Source organism: Phyllostomus hastatus, unplaced genomic scaffold (assembly GCF_019186645.2).
Source record: "Phyllostomus hastatus isolate PE091 unplaced genomic scaffold, TTU_PhHast_1.1 phas_contig_40, whole genome shotgun sequence".
Taxonomy (NCBI): domain Eukaryota; kingdom Metazoa; phylum Chordata; class Mammalia; order Chiroptera; family Phyllostomidae; genus Phyllostomus; species Phyllostomus hastatus.
In genome coordinates, this window is record NW_025333872.1 from 89,120,209 (window position 1) to 89,138,588 (window position 18,380).

General features: G+C 47.9%; 1 protein-coding gene across 1 annotated transcript in view; it reads left to right on the forward strand.

The window, feature by feature from the left end:
• Positions 1–18,380, forward strand: part of MTHFD1L (methylenetetrahydrofolate dehydrogenase (NADP+ dependent) 1 like) — a 167,097-nt gene that overhangs the window by 62,576 nt on the left and 86,141 nt on the right. The window contains exons 19-20 of the mRNA XM_045844075.1: positions 5,179–5,247; positions 9,943–10,054. Coding sequence (XP_045700031.1) covers positions 5,179–5,247; positions 9,943–10,054 — 181 coding nt within the window. The remainder of the gene's footprint in view (positions 1–5,178; positions 5,248–9,942; positions 10,055–18,380) is intronic.

Below are 18,380 nucleotides of genomic sequence, written 5' to 3' on the forward strand. Positions count from 1 at the left end.
TCTCACAGGCCTTTATAGCGTGCTTGTAAATGGTTGCAACCAAAGCATGTGAACTTGACTTCCCAAGCTTTTCCCGATTCTTGCCGGTCCTGATCTCGGCTCAGCCTGGAGCAGGGTCGTCCTGCAGCCCGTCCACGGCTTCTGAAACAGTGCGACCTCTGCCAGCTTTAAACTGTGAGGGCAAATCCCCTTTCGACAGATAGGAAGGAGGTGGGCCCACCTCGTGAAAGGGAAGATTAAGTGAATCTGGCACGTTCTTGGCTCCAGCTTGTTCCCTGGGTACCCTGGCTTCTTCAATTTTGTGCCTTAGGTTCGGGTTTTCCATTGTCAAAGCAGGTCTCCCCCTGACTCATTGGTCCTCCGCCAGCTCCTCCTTCAGGGGAACGATGCTTTCCATAGAGCTCTCGCGGCATCCTGGCACACCACGGCCTTTTGTAGTTCCTCCTCCCATTGGGCACACTAATCCTTTTGTTCTTTTTGAGAACCATCTATATAGTGTTACCTTGAGCCCCATCAGTTTGCGTGCACGTGTTTATAGGGCGCACATAGGCCTATTGGACCGCCGTTACTGTAAGTGGAAGCTCACTTCCCACACGGTGGGTCACGGGCGGTAATGGAATCTAATACACGCACTGCCGATTGAAAAACAGTTGTGGAAGGGGGAAGGCAAGATTAATATTTTATTGATTCCAAAAGCTTAGAACATAATATGAATCCTTTGCCAACATGTCTTGATTACTTTTTGGCTGCTTTAGGAGAAATGTATCTCACTGACTCATCTCATAGGTCTTTGTCAAGTAAATTAAATAAATATGTTTGTATCAGCAGCTTTCTGGAATGCTTCGGACTGAGCTTAAATGGGAAGCCCATGTTCAGCTTGGTGTAAAAGGACCGCTTTTCGAAAATTGTCCCGGCCTTTACATTTCTTTACATTCCTCTCAAAACTGACATATCGCAGTTCCTATATAAATATATTTCTGTGTATCGGATTAACCAATAAATATATGGCAAGGGTCACTTGAAACTTAATCCTCAAATATTAGTTCCCTAAACCTACTTTTTTCTGTGTGATAAAAATCTTGGATCCGACACAAACTCAGAGTTTGCTTTCTTCGGTTATCTTTTGTTTCTTCTTTGCAAAAAGTACTTCATCTCTGCAGATTGCATTGCACTGCGTTGGAACTCTCAGCAGTTGGTCCACCGTAGGAAATTAAGGGAGGACTCTCAAACTTCTATCCTATCATTTTCCTACCTCATGGCTCATTTTCAATTTGGTCAAAAGGATTTATGTATTGCAGTGGAAATTGGAATAAATGGCCTCTAAACTCTCCTAGAAGATAATTGATTCTGATATCCCCTGGGAGAATATGTTCAAGCTCCCCCCTACATGACCTCGGGACACGGAACAGGTGACACCAGTGTACAGTGGGCATGGCAGCCCCAGCTGTTCTCGGAGGGGAGTTGCTTGGCACGGGTTTGATAACAGTCACAGTGTGAGGAGCAGCAGAAGATGACCTGTGGCATGGAGAGCCAAGCAGGTGGTAACCCACCTGAGACAATCCAACAGAAATGCCCAGTTTCACCCTGGCTGGCGTAGCTCAGTGGATTGAGCGCAGGCTGTGAACCAAAGTGTCGCAGGTTCGATTCCCAGTCGGGGCACGTGCCTGGGTTGCAGGCCATGGCTCCCAGCAACCGCACATTAATGTTTCTCTTTCTCTCTTTCTCCCTCCCTTCCCTCTCTAAAAATAAATAAATAAAATCTTTAAAAAAAAGAAAGTTAATCTCCACTTTCTAAAAAAAAAAGAGAGAGAGAGAGATGCCCGGTTTTCTTTCTCCTTTAGTTTCCTGAGCTAGGGGTATTTGAGCAAGAATTAGAAGCAAAGACCGTATGCAGAAAAGCTAGCAAACTACTATTTTCTCCTACCTGCTCTGTGTTAGGAAAAGAGAATTGATTTATTTGCACCAATCCTTGCCAGCAGCTTTAAAAGTAAAACATCTTAGTGTATTTATAATTTCTTACCGTGTGTATTTTGTAAAATCAAGTGAAAAATAAATTGGATTTCCTTACATAAATCTTAAATGATGAAATGGAGTAAAAGTAGAAATTGATCACCTAAGAGAAATGTACCTCCTTGGTGACAGAAGAGGGAGAGAGTAATAAACTAATGCACTTTGGAGAGAGGAAGGTTCTCTAGATTCTCCTCGCTGGTCTGTTCAGGGCTGTTCCACGCCACTTGATTTGCTCACAGCTGCATCCACATGCATCTGCTCCTAGTACAGCCTTCCACTAACCGACTAGTTCGTTAACAGACAGTTGCCCTCAAATCCACAGAATGCACAACAGCCCAAGTTAATGCTAATGCAGACTGTGGGGGGAATGCAAACTATGGAAGAAAGATACTTGCCAGTGTCTTTAGAAAAGGTGGAAGGGATTTTTTTTTAAAGATTTTATTTATTTATTTTTTTTAGAGAGAGGGAAGGGAAGGAGAAAGAGAGAGAAAGAGAAACATCGATGTGCGGTTGCTGGGGGTCATGGCCTGCAACCCAGGCATGTGCCCTGACTGGGAATCGAACCTGCAACACTTTGGTTCGCAGCCCGTGCTCAATCCACTTAGCTACACCAGCCAGGGTGGGATTTTTTTTTTTAAAGTGTGCCATGTGGCCTTATTTGACCAACTTTTTTTTTAAAGATTTTATTTATTTATTTTCAGAAAAAAAGAGGAAGAGAGAGTGGGAGAGAAACATCAATGTGTGGTTGCCTTTCACATGTCCCCAACTGGGGACCTGGCCTGCAACCCAGGCATGTGCCCTAACTGGGAATTGAACCAGCCACCCTTTGGTTCACAGGCCGGCGCTCAGTCCACTGAGCCACACCAGCCAGGGTGTGGCCAACTATGTCCAGCAGTGCTGAGACTTCATCCCTACTGTCTCTCCTCTCTTCCAGGAAAGGGGCCCTGCCCGGAGCATCCTAGCACTGGGAGGAGGCAGCCCCACTCTAGGCAGACAGAGAGTGTGAGACGCAGAAAACCAGAAGCCTTTCAAAGGCTTCAGTGTCGGGAGCGCCTTCCCTGTCTGGGGCGAGAGGTGGAAGGGCGGCGGGAAACCAGAGTGGGTGCTTGGAGACGGCGCCCTCACCCGCTCTGTGAATAGCCTTGTCTCAGTTCTTCGTGTCTTTCTCTGGGCAACAGTGAAATCCCTTGTGATGAAAACGTCATGAGCAGAACTGCCCGAAAACACCCGTAGGCGGGCTGCAGGACCTGCTTTCCCGCAGACCTCTGCAACACCCACAAGGAAGGTTTCGGAAAAGCTGCAGTGACGATTGCTTCCCCGTCACTCATTAGGTCTGGCGTGGCTGACGTGCATTCAAGGAGGTGCGGGATGGATGGAGGGTGCAGTGCTGAGTCACATGTAGCCCCCGGGTGACCCCACCCTGTGAGGATGCCCACCCAGGGCACAGGCTGGTCACAGGGCACAGGCGGGATCCACTTTTGTCAATAATCAGTGTTGCTTTTTTCTTTATGGGAAAAATGTTTGTTCAGTTTATTTTTTCATTATAGTGGACGTACCGTTCATTACTTTAGTTTCAGGCGTACAACATAAGCGATTCAATGTTTATGTACCTTGTGATCACCTAGATAAGTCCAGTAACCGTCTGTCACCACAGTAGTTATCATGCGGCCGACTCTGCTCCTCATGCTGGGCCTTACGCCTCTGTGACGTCCTCTCGTAACTGGAAGCCTGTGCTTTTTAACCTCCTTCCCTTTCCCACCCCACCCCCCTTGCCCTCCGGCCTGGCAACCGTCAGTTTGTCCACTGTGTCCGTGAGTTTGTTTCCGTTCTGTTTTCATTTATTTGTTTAGTTTTGTAGACTCACATGTAAGTGAAGTCATACGGTATTTTTCTTTTTCTGTCTGACTGACTACTTACCATGATAGGTCTTTCCATTGTGTTGCAAATGGCAAGATTTCGTTCTTTTTTATGGCTAATATTCCATGGTGTATTTTCTCTGTCTGTTCATCTATGACAGACACCTAGGTTGCTTCCATATCTCAGCTGTTACTGGTAATGCTGCAGTGAACATAGGGGTGCATGTATCTTTTTTAATTATTTTTTTGTTCTTTTTGGTAAGTACCCAAGAGTGGAATTCCCGGGTCACATGGTAGTTCTATTTTTAGTTTCTTTTTTTTTGCAACCTCCATACTGTTTTCCGTGGTGGCTGCACCAGTCTGCATTCCCAGCAACAGGGCACCAGGGTTCTCCTTTCTCCACATCCTCGCCGAGTTTGATATTTGTTTCTTCTTGATAATCGCTGGTCTGACAGGTGGGAGGTAACGCCCTGTGGTTTTTTTGATTTGCATTTCCCTGGTGTTGAGTGACATTGAGCATTTTTTCCTGTGTCTGTTGGCCATTGCGTGTCTTCCTCTGAGAAATGTCAGTTCAGGTCCTTTGCCCGTTTTTTAATTGGATTATTTTTGACATTGAGCTGTGTGACTTTTTTATGTATTTTGAATATATCATTTGCAGATGTCTGCTGCCATGCAGCAGGTTGCCTTTTTGTCTTGTTGATGGTTTCTACCACCATGCAGAAGCGCTTTTTTTTTAATGTAGTACCATTTGTTTTCCTTTATTGCCCTTCCTCGAGGACACATAGCCAAAAAAATATCTTAAGAGCTACGTCATAGAGTTTACTTCTGATATTTTCTTCTAGGAGCTTTAAGATGTCAGGTCTTACATTTCTGGTCTTTAATCCATTTTGAGTTATTTTTGCATATGGTGTAAGAAAGTGGTCTAGTTTCATTTTTTGCATGTATCTGTCCAATTTTCCCAACACCTTTTATTGAATAGACTGTCTTTACCCCATCGTATGTTCTTGCCTCCTTTGCCATATAGTAATTGACCATATAAGCATGTGTTTATGTCTGGGCTCTCTGTTCTATGTGTCTGTTTTTGTGCCAGTACCATGCTGTTTTGATGACTATAGCTTTGTAGTATAGTTTGAAATCAGGGAGCACAATACCTCCAGTTTTGTTTTTCTTTCTCAGGATTGCTGTGGCTACTCAAGTCTTTGTGGTTCCATATACATTTTAGGATTATTTGTTACAGTTCTTTAAAAATACGCCATTAATATTTTGGTAGGGGTTAAATAATTGATGTGGGTTTCTTTTTTCTCTCCTTCAGGGGGTGACAGGTGCTTTGACAGTTTTGATGAAAGATGCAATAAAACCAAATCTGATGCAGACCCTGGAAGTAAGTGATTTTTTTTTATAGACATTGCTGACAGTTTGCATTCATTGCATTGCCTGTGCGTCCCCTGCAATGTGGGCATTTCCAGCCGATGTGAGCCCCCTGGGAGCATCCGAGTAACTCCTTGGTCTTCCCCAAAAAAACGAAAAGTGTGTTTCCAGTTCCTTAATATAATTCGTACCTTGGTTAATGCAGTCCGAATTGACCAGAGTAGGAACTTAGAAGTCAAGGTCTGTCTAATGTCCCAGTAAGTCGTGTGACCACATTTACGTATTTTCTCTCTTGCCCTTTCTTTACTTAGTCGCTCATAATAGTTTTTGGGTGTTTTTATTTTTGTTTTTCCCAAACAACACAGAGTGAATGCTGAGAAATGTTCTCCAGGAGAGTATGCTATACCCTGCTTTTGTAAGAATGTTGGGTTTTGTCTCTGACTTACCTGCTCTTGTCTTCATTGAACTTAAATTTCGTCATCAAACTGCCTCTTTTTTTCATCCAGGTTTTTAGTCACTTATCTTGCTCATTTGGCATAGTAATTGTCTAGTTCCCCCCTCCTAGCTAATGAGAACCTGGGATTGGGGTGCAGACAAGGAGGCGGTGTCTGGGTCAAAGTTGACAAAGATACCAGAGGGAGGGAGGGAGTGGGGTCTAGGGAGACAGTGGTGCACCAGCAAGTGCTTTAACAGCCAGCTCCCTGGGTGAAAATCCCTGATTTGTAGCACTTGCCAATTTCTGTGGTGTAAATGTTCCCACAATGGCCAGTTTCTGGCCCCCTTCCTGACGTTGCTGAGCAGTGGAGTTGGGAGGAAATGCATACCACCAGTGGTGCAGGCGTCTATTAGTCCTCAAGCTATAATGGGACAAAGGGAAGGGCAGAGGGCAAGCACCTTAGGGGAAGACATAGCAGAAACACAAGCAGAACATCCATCCGATTATTCGTCTATCCAGCTGACACAAAGCTGAACATGAGTCTTCACTCTTCCATTTACTAACTGTTCAGCGCTTTAATAATCTCCTCCCTTTTCTCCCGTGTAACATGGTGAGAGTCACAGTGACTCCCTCACCCAACAGGGTCACTGCAGACATCCGGTGTTTGCTGAACACGTAACAGGTGCGTGGGCACGGCAGTGAGCGCCAGCGCCCCTGCTCTCTTGGAGCCGGCACGCTCCTGGGGGAGCCAGACCATAGAGAAGGAAGTCAACGCATAGCCTGCCAGCTGGTGGCAGAGACCGGAGAAGGGAAATCAGAGGGAGCGAGGGGACGGAGAGCGATGTGGGTGTGCGGTGTGGCGTCTGATGAGGTGACCTCCGAAAGGAGACGGGAGGAAACCGAGCGTGTATCTGGGGGAAGGGTAACCTCAGTGCAAAGGCCCTCAGCGGGAATGTGTTTGCGATCAGAAGGCACCAGCAGTGAGCTAGAATCTCCGTACAAGACACTACGACAGAAGTGTGGGACCAGAGGGAGCTAGAAGGTCCCATCATGCAGGTGTGACGGGAAACCATCCCCTGAGCTGGGGAGGGCGGGGCAGAAGTGCCACGTGGACCTCTTGCTCCTGCAGCGAGCTCCTCCCTCTCCCGACCTGGCTGTCAAGGCAAACAGGCTCTGATGGAGCTCCTCTCTCTCCTGATTCAGGGCAAACAGGCTCTGATGTGACCTATCTTGAAACAAACACTTGCAAACCCTCCTGGGACCCCGTGGCCCCATCCAGCTGCAGCCGCGTGTCTCTGCTCCCCTCCCAGTGGGACGTCGGTGTCTCTAACTAGGGTCCACACATGCTCACCTCCCTTCTCTCCTCCATAACTTCAGCCTGACCTCAGTTTCCACCTCTGCTGACCGCTCCTGTCCAGGTCACCTGTCCCTCCCTGTGACCGGATCTTTGTTTCCCTGTCCTTGCCTGTGTGACCTCAACAGGATCTAACACAGCTGATGGTCCTTCCTTCTGGGTCAGTTCTTCCTGCTTCTGTGACGTCTTGCTCTCCAGGACCTTCTTGGAGGCCTCTCCTCCATCTCCTTCGCTGGCTTCTCGGCTCAGCCCCTAAATGTTGGAGGCCCAAGACCTCGCTCCTCCAGCTGTGCTCTCCCTCTTATCAGCATGTGATGACCCTCGAACTCTGGTCTGACCCTCCTGACCTCAGAATTTCACACTTGTAGGTAGAGTTACCAAGAGCCACTTGGGTGGGTAAAAGGCATTTCAAACTTAGTAAGATCTTTGATTCCCAACCTCCTCCTCCTTCCTCCCAACTTGCTCCTTCCCCCAAACCCAGTCAGTGAGTGTTCCAAGCCAAAAACCTAGAGGTCGTCCTGGAGGCCCCTGTCCCCTTCCCAGCCTGCCTCCACCACCCACGTGCCCACCTGCCCCACCACCGCAGCCTCCCAACCGGCCTCGCTTTTCCCATGCTTTCTCCACCTTTCTCCACTCAACTGCTCTAAAACCTTCTCCAGTTCCTGCCGCCCCCCTGCTTAGAGTTCTTGGGCGCTACCCCTGATCACCTCGGGCCTCCCGAAGGATCTGGCCCCCACCCCGACCTGTCCCGGTCTCGTCCCTATTTCTTTCTCCCCCCGGCCCAGGCCAGCTCCACGCAGACACCGCCAGCCCGGGCGCTCCTCCTGCTCTTCGTGGACCCTTCCCTTCTCTCAGGTCTCGCGTCATCCCAGTGTCAGCTCCCCAGAGGGGCCTGCGGGCCACTCAGTCCAGTGCAGCCCCAGCCACTCTGTCCTGTCACAGTCTTGTCATTCCCTGCATGGCCCAGAATGTTGTCCGAGAGCTCCTGTGGTCTGGTCTGTGAAGTCCATCATGGAGAATATCTATAGCTTTGTCATCGTGAGAAACCAAGATCTCGCATTACTTTCCTAAGTGTTCTGCCTATAAAGTAAAATACCAAACTCATGAGAAGATAGCTTTATATCTTTGGATTAATCATGGGATTTTTTAGACAAAGCATTTAACTGTGCACTGTGTCATACAGCTACAGACACCAGTCGTGTGAGCTTGTGTGTCTGAATGTCTAACAAAGATTCGTACACATTTTTGCATTCCGACTCCGTCCTGGGAGTTCCAAAGCCAGGGCTCTAACTAATACTGCCTTAGTGATTAACGCACTGTGTGGCCTTTAATTTTAGATGAAAATTTAAATGCTGCTGATCTAGTCCTTGGAGTGGTTATATCAGGAGTAGCAATGTGTTTATGCTGATCCAGCCACACCCTGTCACCTGTCCACCCTGGAGACCAGCGCCCACTGCTTTCCAGACAGATGGCCACGGTCAAGGCTGCAACATGTAGAGGCGTGAAGGCAGCTGCCTGCCCTGGGACAGAGCCTGTGACCTTGTCCTCACTAAACGTTTTCCACCTCCACCAGCTTACTCAGGCAACCTCGTGCTGGGACTGGTCAGCTTAGGAGGTGACAGAGACTTGGTCTTTTAAAGGGTGTTTTTCTTCAGAGCACTTGAAAGGTTTATCTGAATGGAAGTGAGAAATCAGACGTACGTAGACAGGTAGATCTAGACTCTAAACCTACAGGTGTACAGATCCATAAACATACGTGTTTGGGTCTCATAGTCCCGGCTCTAGTTCCACGTGCATTCATGGGACCTTCTCAGGACCCTGTTACGGGCCCTCCTGAGGGCTCGGGGAGGAAAAGTCAACAGAGAGCGCACAGAGTGGCTTTGATAAACTCCGTCTTTTTCATTCTGGGAGATGACTTTCCTTTCACTTCCTGCTTTTGTTCAGCTTTCTCAGCTTGGAAGCATGTTCGGCCAGCAGCCCATCGCGGTCCGTGGGAATCTTCCGCGGCTCGCAGCCCCCACCTCCCGCACATCGCCCCCCATCTCCCCACCCTCCGGCTCCATGTCAGTGCAAGGGCAGCCTGTGTTTTCACAGGTGGGGCCGAGGCTTCGTGTACACAGACCCCCGGGCCTTGGCTGGGCTCGAAGTAAAACCTGAACACTCTCGTGCGTGTGGATAAGTTCTTTTAGACAGGGCTGCAGTCCGTTCTCACTGAGAAAGGGAAAGTATAGACATAACATTAGAAATAAACGTATAGACAGAGTTCTGTTCAAAGAATGAAATGTAATGATTATCAGACTCTCAACATGTTAAGACAAACAATGAGAAAGACTTGAACAGAACTTTTAAAAATCAGAATAGCGAGCTTATTACTGTGAATATTAAAACTTTATGTTTACCTGTTATTGCACATACAATATCCCTATGTAGTTGGTCTGCCATGAATTGAATTGATTTTTATGCTTGCTTTCAGTTTTTCTTGAACTAATTTATTAGTGAGAAAAAAATTAAATAACCATCTTAGACCATCAGTGTCTAATTCCATTCTTTAAAAATATAACGCAAAGTCACGTGAACTAAGATGGGGGTTTATTACCGAGGTCGGTGAGGCAGCGACCACGGTGGCTTGTCAAAATGCCACCGTGGGAAATCGCTGATCCTGAGTGCTTTTTCTCCGTGGTTCAGCATTAAACGTAGAATAACGCTGGTCTAGAATACATAAGGAACTTGGACCTTTAAAAGAGGATGTTGTAACTTTCTTCAAGAGAAATTGCGCAGTAAGTTTGCAGTATTAGTAAAAGCGGGATGGCTTATGTGAGTCTCGTCAACAACAGGCAGGCAGCCTGGCCCACCTTGTTTGCCCCAGCCTGACCTCCGTTTGTCTTTGGGGGTTGTAATGTGTTGTTCCCCTTCCGCAGGGGACGCCTGTGTTCGTGCACGCTGGCCCCTTCGCCAACATCGCCCATGGCAACTCTTCGGTGTTGGCCGATAAAATTGCCCTGAAGCTGGTGGGTGAAGAAGGATTTGTAGGTAAGCCATTTCTTCTCGATGTAGTTGTTGCGGAATATTGAAGAAATCTGAAAGAGGATGACTGGAGTAGAGTGATGTCCACACGGGCTTGATATAATTCTTTTTTCTTAAAGATTTTATTTATTTACTTTCAGAGGGGAAGGGAGAGAGAAAGAGAAACATCTCTTGTGTGTGGTTGCCTCTCGTGCGCCCCCTCCTGGAGACCTGGTCCAGGACCCAGCCAGGGCAACATTTATTCTTTGGAACCCACCTTTCACAGATGGTCATAACATTGGAAAAGCCCTATGGTCTGGGCTCTGCTAGTGAAAGGATATTTTGGTGGAACCATAGATTCAGATGTCAGGTGCATGTGGGTTTGTGTATAAGCTCTGATACTCGCTGGCTGAGAGACCTTGGACACATTTTAGTGACCTCTGAGCCTCAGTTTTCTCACCTGTACAATGGCGATGGCAATATTGTACCCAACCTTACAGAGTTATTGTGAAAACTAAATGAGATTATTCATTCAGCAAATACTGAGAACCTACCATATACAAGGTGTGCGACTTAGAGCTGGGGATGCAGTGCTGGGCAGGGTAGACTTAGCCCCGGCCCTCTGGGAGTGCCCTGTCCGGCGGTATTTGTAACTTGACAGGAGAGAGTGCCCATTCCGTGTTAGCCATCATTAGCAGTAGCAGTTCTATGAATAACTTAAAATGAAACCAGTTGGCTCTCCCTCGAATCCAAGTACGTGTCCCGTGGCCTAATAGAGGCCAGAGCCCCGGCCAGTCCACGTGGAACATCTCGTTGGCAGGGCTTCAAACGTTCGCTGCTGTCAAGCTCTCCTTTGTGGTACCCATTCCTCTGGCTTGTGCTGGATATTCCAGCCAGGAAGCGGGGGCAGCTGCCACGGAGTTTGCACAGTCAGTGCCAGATCCTGCCCCCACCCCCGTGATAGTAAGGCCGTGACAAAACAAAAGATAGACAAGGATCCATGCGGTGACCCCTTGTCTCGACATTGAGGGTTTTCTCGACGCCAACAGAGTTCCATAGGCTGGCAGGTAATGTCCGTTTACCATGTGAGTCTAGCATTTGTGTCTTTCACACCAGTCCTCAGCCTTGTGTCAGACTCAGACGTGAGTTTTTTATTAGAAAGGTTCTGCTGGACAAAAGAACTTAGCTGTGCACTTTTATAAATTCCATTCAGGGCTGCGAGGCTGCTCAGGAGCTCCCTTCAGACACAGCCAGGAGCAAAGGAGGATTTATGTAGTTCACTCCTCAAAGGCCTGTGCTATACCGCTCCTGTGTACTTGGCGTCTTCATTACCGAGGCCACGAGGAGAGTGGCTAGACACGCTGTCTAAATGGATTCGCTCAATTGATCAGGGCATAATTGTGGAGCTAATGCACAAGGAGGCGGGGTCGAGACGGGCACTGGAAAGCTGGGTGCTTTTGGGAAGGGGTTGTTCTAATGTATTCAGTCCACACATAAAAGGGCTTCTGCAAGAAAGCACTCTATCTTGTGCTGACGGAGTTCTCCACCTCTGTCCCCGTCCTTACTGTGCCAGTGTGTACTTATGGAATATGCGTTACCATGGCAAAGCATCTTCGAAAGTGGATGCTCATGATGTCTGCAGAACGTACCCGCTCTGTGTGTGGCCTTGGACCAGCCGCCCTCCTCCAGCCAAGGTCCCTCACTCTCAGCAGAGCCCCTCTGGGCAGCGTCCCCTTTATATAGTGCTGCTGCCACCCCACCTGGTCTCCAGGTACCACATACCTTTGACCTCTGAGCGGCTTTCCGTGCGTGCCGCCGAGTCTCTTGCACAACCCTCTGTTCTGCCATGGGCTGTCTCAGCCTGCAGACTTCTCTCTGTGCCCTGGTCTACCACTGTGTCCCCCGAGGCAGAGACACCATTGAGTCACTCTTCCAAAGCCTCTCGAGCCCAGGAAAGAGGGAGAAGCTTCATCCTTCCCACTGGGAGGTGAGAAGTGGGACTCGTCACGTTGACCATTTCCTTTGAAGAAAGGAAGGCTTCTAACCCTGTCAGCCCTTTGAAACCTCCAGGTGGCTGTCGGACTAAGGGATGCACCGGTTTCTTTTCAAACTATGTCTATGCCAGGGCTGCTGGGTCTCGCATCATGGCTTGGCCCCGTCTTAACATCCTTCTGCAGAAGCAGAATGCACTGGCACGTGTTTATCTGAAGCCCGAGCAGGAACCTGTGTCCTTAGTCGTTATTTACAGGAGCTGCCTGTCTTAACACATAAGAAGCTCAAACCCTAGAGAAAAAGATTGATAATCTGGGTTACATTTAAAAAAATAAATTATGCATGATAAGATAAAAGATATAAGGTTAAAAAGCAAGTGACTGATTGGACGAAACCATTTACAAAGATAATAGGCCAATGAACAGCATTCAGAATGTATAAGCCGCCCAGGGCTACAGATGGATAAGGGGGGAAAAACAGTCCAATGAAAAATGGGCAACAGATCTGAAAAGGTAGTTCGCAGAAAAAGAGCCATCTGATAGCATTTCTGGGTAAAAATTTAAAAAGAGCAAGTGATCTAGCAATTTCACTTCTCTGTAATACCCAGAAAAGAAACCACTGGAAATAACCATTTACGTCTTTGAAATAACGCACCTCAGGACATACTCACTGAGCTGCTGCTGCGTGCCGAGTACTCTGCGGCAGGAGCCGGGAAGCACGTTTCCCGCCCACACTGACCTGCCACGAGGGGCGAGAGACAGGCCCTGTCAGCAGGATCTCACACTGGCGAGTCCGGTGCACTTGGGAGATGAAGGGCCGTATTGATCAGCTAGGAACCTGGAGACATGGTGGGCATCTCTCAGATAGAATTTTCTCCATGCTCTTGGCTCAATCTAGCTTTCGGTTCCATCGCAACACACATAAGGAATTATTTTGTCGACTCTGCAGTAATGCCTTTGCCATAATGGACTCAATATTCCACTTAGACTCGCAACGGAGTCAAGTTTATTTAATTAATTGCAGAATTTTGTCAGACGAGAGCAAACACTTCACGAGAACGTGGGGAGAGCACCGTGGTCACTATGAGTCCTGTTTCTGCTCCAGGTCACGGGCCTTGGGGGAGTCCACGCGACCACATTTACTGCGGTCGAGGCAAAACGTTGCTTTGGCATCCAACCCCAGTTATGTGCTCTTTTTAAGAAAAAAAAAGTAGAAAGGAAAAAAAGAGTAACGATGAGTTCCTATGCTTTTAAAACTTATCTCATATTTAAACTATTTGTAGGGATTTCAAACTTACACATGCACCATAGTTTTCAAATTTTACTTTCTGTTCCCTTAATTTGGTTTCGATCCCAGTTTTGAATGAGTACCTTGCCTTCCCCCTGGAGTGCAGCCTACACTTTTGTAGCCAGGGGTTCCTTAGCCGATGATCACCAGCCACCCCCGCCCATAATTACATGCCTAATTATATGAATAATATAATTTTATAACGGTGAAATTATAAATTTTAAAACACTAAAATATAATTTAAATATAATTATAAATTTTGTAATAATGCATGCACGCCACAGGAAAGCTCCACAGTTCCCTTTAGATTCTCCAAAGGTGCTCACGACTTCAGAAAATAAAGGACCAGGGTCTGCGTCTCATGCCCAGTGGATGTGGCGTGCTGTTCAACCGTACCCTTCGCGGCGATCCATGGGAAGACCTGGTGCCTTTCAGTTTTCCATCCACATTCCACATCGCGCACTCTGAGCCAAAGTGCACGTCAGGAAGTTACCTAATTGAATGAGTCTTCCTTTTGCTATCTGGACAATTACACAAACCCAGGCTGGATCCCCCTGGTGCTGCCTGGGTACGTAAGCATAAGCAGACGAGGCGGCAGAAAAGAAAGATTAGATCATGCCCCCCGTTTAAATCATCATTGGGCTTGGCTTGTGCAATTGAGGACTGAGATGTAGAGATCAGAGTGGGTAGCCATAGCCATTCCAAGACAAACCCAGTGGGATTGGGAGACAAAGCCGTGTTACTATTTTCATTATTAACGCTCCCATTCTCTGAGCTGTTCTGAGCTTGAACCCTATGCTGAAGCTGTCCCAGACTCGATCCCTTAATCCTTAAACAGTTCTGCGGGATGGCTGTCATTATCCCCACCTTACGGACGATGCAGCTGAAGCTTAGGTAATGAGACGCAGACGTCCGCCGGCACTCAGCCCCTGAGTGGCGGGAGATGCGCCCTCAGGGCCCCTCTCACCTGTGCAGCTGATCCGTGGGCTCTTCTGCCTGCAGTGATTGTCTCATCTCTCTCTCTCTCGGGTTCCCAGCCACCCATTAAAAGATAATGCGTTTCAGATGACCTGTCTACAGCATAGTTGCATTTAAAAATTGTGCCAACATCATTATATCCCGCCGATAGATAGTGAGGCGTGCTGCCAACAGTGGTAGATTACTTCAGGTTCTTTTTTTCTTTTCTTCTGACTACTTTACAAGATCTTTCCCCCGATACATTGCTAAGAAAAGTTACCTCTTGGAGTCACACTCTGCTGTCTCCTCGCTGCTCCCCTCACCCCACATCCTTTTGCCAGCACCTTTAAATCTGTCCTTGGGCTTCGGGACACTGTGATGCTTGGTTACACCCAGTTACTGGCTTGTCCCCTGTTTCCATTTTTACTGCTATGAAATTTTTAATATTCCTTTATTTGGGTAGGAGAGAACCCAACCAAACATTCTGTAATTTCATCCACTGTTTAAAAAAAAAAAATCTAATGTCAAGGGACCATCCAGGTTTCAAAGCTTTAATTCTCCCAGACCTCACCCTGTTTATGTTGTTCAGAAACACTGCTTGCGGCCCACACACTGCATCTTTATTATACTTCCGAGTTTTTTCTCTACGGATCATGTTTGCGATGAAACCAGAGGTGAAAGGGGCAGAATTATTGGAGACCCTGGCTGAAGGTCGCAGGCTAACCTCCAGGAAACTACTCAACATCGGTAGTGTTCGGTAAGCCCTGTGCTGAGGAAAGCCTAGCAAGAGAAGGTTGTTTCTTATTGTCTCGGGGGTTCTGATTTCTCTCCCGCAGCTTGGTGCACAGCGTCGGTCTCCCCTCACTGCCTCTGCCGGCCTTGATCCCGCCTCACCTTTCTCTTCCCGAGCTTCTGTAGTCGCGTGTAGCCCTCCTTTGTTCCATCAGCTGGTCTGTCTCACCCCTGCCCCCAAAGGTGAAATATTCTGAGTACGCAGGATTCTGGAAAGCATGCGGATTACTATGATAAACGCCCGTGTTCCCTCCACTGAGCTTTGTCAAAATCTTGGTATACTGCTGTGTGCTTTAGTGTTTTTTTTTTAAAGATTTTATTTGTTTATTTTTAGAGGGGAAGGGAGGGAGACAGACAGAGAGAGAAACATCAGTGTGCGGTTGCTGGGGGGTATGGCCTGCAACCCAGGCATGTACCCTGGCTGGGAATCGAACCTGGGACACTTTGGTTCCCAGTCCACGCTCAATCCACTGAGCTACGCCAGCCAGGGCTGCTTTAGTGTTTTTTGATGAAATATTAGAGACTGGGTTCAGGTCCCTGTGACCCTCCCTTTCATTCCCTCTCTGCTTCTCCAGAAGCCACCATCCTGATTTGGGGGACAGGGTACCACTTCCGAGCGTGCTTTTCCAGTTTCATCACATACGCATGCCCCACGGAGGGTCTAGAGCAGATGCTCAAACTTCCTGCGATCCCGACACCAGCATCTCAGGAGTTTCCGCAGCCCCCCAGGCCAAAAGAAACACGTACAACTTCCATTCGTTCAGTAGTTGGGTCCAAACAACTACCCATTTACAATGGGTAAATCTCCTAGCAACTGAGCAGCTGTCCGAACAAAGAATGCAGAAACCCTGCAAGAGAAAATAGTATTTCGTTCTGAACTAGCCACCATAACTTATTAATGAGATGGGTGTCCTTGCCGGGCACCGAACAACTTCTCGATCCCAGAATCAGTTGACACTTCGAACCTCATTTCCTGTCGCACATTGGTTTTCACGCAGTTCTCACTTTTGACTGCAGCGACCACCCAAAGTTTAGCTTCGCAAACATGTGACGTCATTGAAAGGCACGCGGAGCGACGACGGTGGGATGGTGAGCCACCTCGCCGTCTCGGGGCCCCAGGCTAAGGGAGCTGGCATTGTCCACCGAAGTGCAGTGGTGCTGAGTTCCCCTCAAAACTGAACGCGTCCCACGGTGCCTCTGAGCTCAGGGCGCCTCAGCACATAAATTTGGGGACCACAGCTATGCAGCATGCTTTTGCAGTCCTTTTAATATGTCTTAACATTTTATGTGCTAATAAATGTTGCTCTCAGCACTGTGCTGTAGCAGGGTCAGCAAACTTTTTCTGAAAGGGCGAGATAATAAATATTCTTGCCTCTGTGAGGCCCGCGTCTTCGTGCAGAAATTCCACTGCAAGAGCGTCGATAGCACGTGGATGAAACCGGCACGGACGAAGGTGGCTGCGTTCCCAAACATTTTACTTATGGGCTCTGGCATTTGCATTTTATATAGTTTTCACATGTGATGAAATCTTCTTCTTCTGATTGTTTTTTAAGCATTAAAAAATGTTTTTTAAAAGGGAGGGGAAAAAAGTTTAAATCTGCCCTGCTCTGGAACTTCCTATTTTTCGCTCGCTGTCACATTTTTGCGCGTGTCCGAGCAGCCGCGCTCAGAGAAGCCTCCGTTTCCGGCGGCGGCGGCGGCCTCGGCGTGCGCGTGCACGCGCGGTCGTGCGTTCCTCGTGGAGGGGCGTGCGGGCTCCTCCCAGAGTTCTGAACTACAGATACTGCGGCAGGGAGCACGCCTGTTTCTGTCTCTGAGAATTTGGCGCACAAAACACTGTCCAGGGGCTGTACGGAGGCGTGAGATTTGGGGGGAAGGGTGGGGGGGTTATAAGTATGCTCCGAATCAACTTAACAGGTAAAGCCAAACTGTTCTTCAAAGTACCAGTTTCTATTACCAGCAGTTTTTTACGAGGCTTCTGATTTCCCCCCATTCTTCCCCACATTTGCATGGCTAGATTTTCAGACTCTTGCCAGTCTGATGGCAGTGCAATGGCATTTCAGTGTAGCTGTGAATGGGAGCACGTGGAGAGACATTTCAGAGCTTTTGTGAATTGCCTGTTTGGGGCGGGGGGGGGGGGCGGGGGTGCACCTTTTGGCTTTTTCTTATAAATGTGTAACTGTTTTAAATATATTCTGAATAGGAACATGTGGCCATTATGGATCACAGCTATCTTCTTCCGTGTGTGGCTTATCTCTAAATGCGTTCATCGTACCTTTTTCTCCTTCCTGCCTCCTCCCCCCCCCCCCCCCGCATGATTCCTGCTTTTGGAGCCATAAGGATTCATCTATATTAGCTTGTCAAATACTGGCTCTGACGTTTGGGTCTTTAATCATCTCAGAACTTATGTTTGTTCCTGGTGACCCTTTTCCTTAATTTATACAATTTGTGAAATTCTTCCTCCTCAGCGACTCTTTCAGAGGTGTTTGTCAGCCCCAGCCCTAAAAGGGGGGCCAGGAAGCCTCAGCAGGTGTAAGTCACTCAGGAGCTCTGCTCCCCTTCTCCTCCTGGGCCCCACAGTGTGCAGGGCCAGTGCAGGTGGCGGTCGGCTCTTCTCCGCTGGGACCTGCCTCTGGAATGGCTGTGAAATGCATTCACCTGGGCAGCGAGAGGGGCAGCGAGAGGGGCACGGTCTGCTCTGCCTCCCCCAGAAAGAGGAGCCTAAAGGCTCTTTCTCCAGCCTCGCCTACCGTCCAGGGGGGCTCCAAACGTCACCCCCCTCTTCATGAACAGGCACCAGCAGTGGTGCCTGGTCTTTCCGGAGAAGTGGGAATCTCTACCCTTCCTGCTTATGTTTTTCAGTTCTGATCATTTATCATAAAAGGTCCCTTGGAACTTTGAAAAGAGAGGGTTTAATTTTATAGCCAAGTGCTGTACATTGTCTATGTACTTTCATATTTTTATAAAGATACTTTGAATAAAATTTCTTTACCTGGAATGCTAAATACCCCCAGCTTATCTATTTGATTCGTATTTATGTGGCTAGTATGTTCACTGAATGTGAATTAACCCCAAAATGTGTTTGTGATAAGGGAGAAAGAATCATTCATCATCAAGGTAACAGTGGAGGTCTTTATCATCAGGCTCAACAGAAAAAGGAATACACCCACCCCTCTGACCTCACCTCCTCCTGCCTTCCTTTCCATCATTCTGCTAGCCCCTGGTTGGGAGAACGCCAGGCCTCCCTCCACATCAGGGCCTTTGTGTGTGCTGTTCTCACACTCAAAGCTCTCTCGTAACACATGGTCTGCTCCCTTGATTCCTT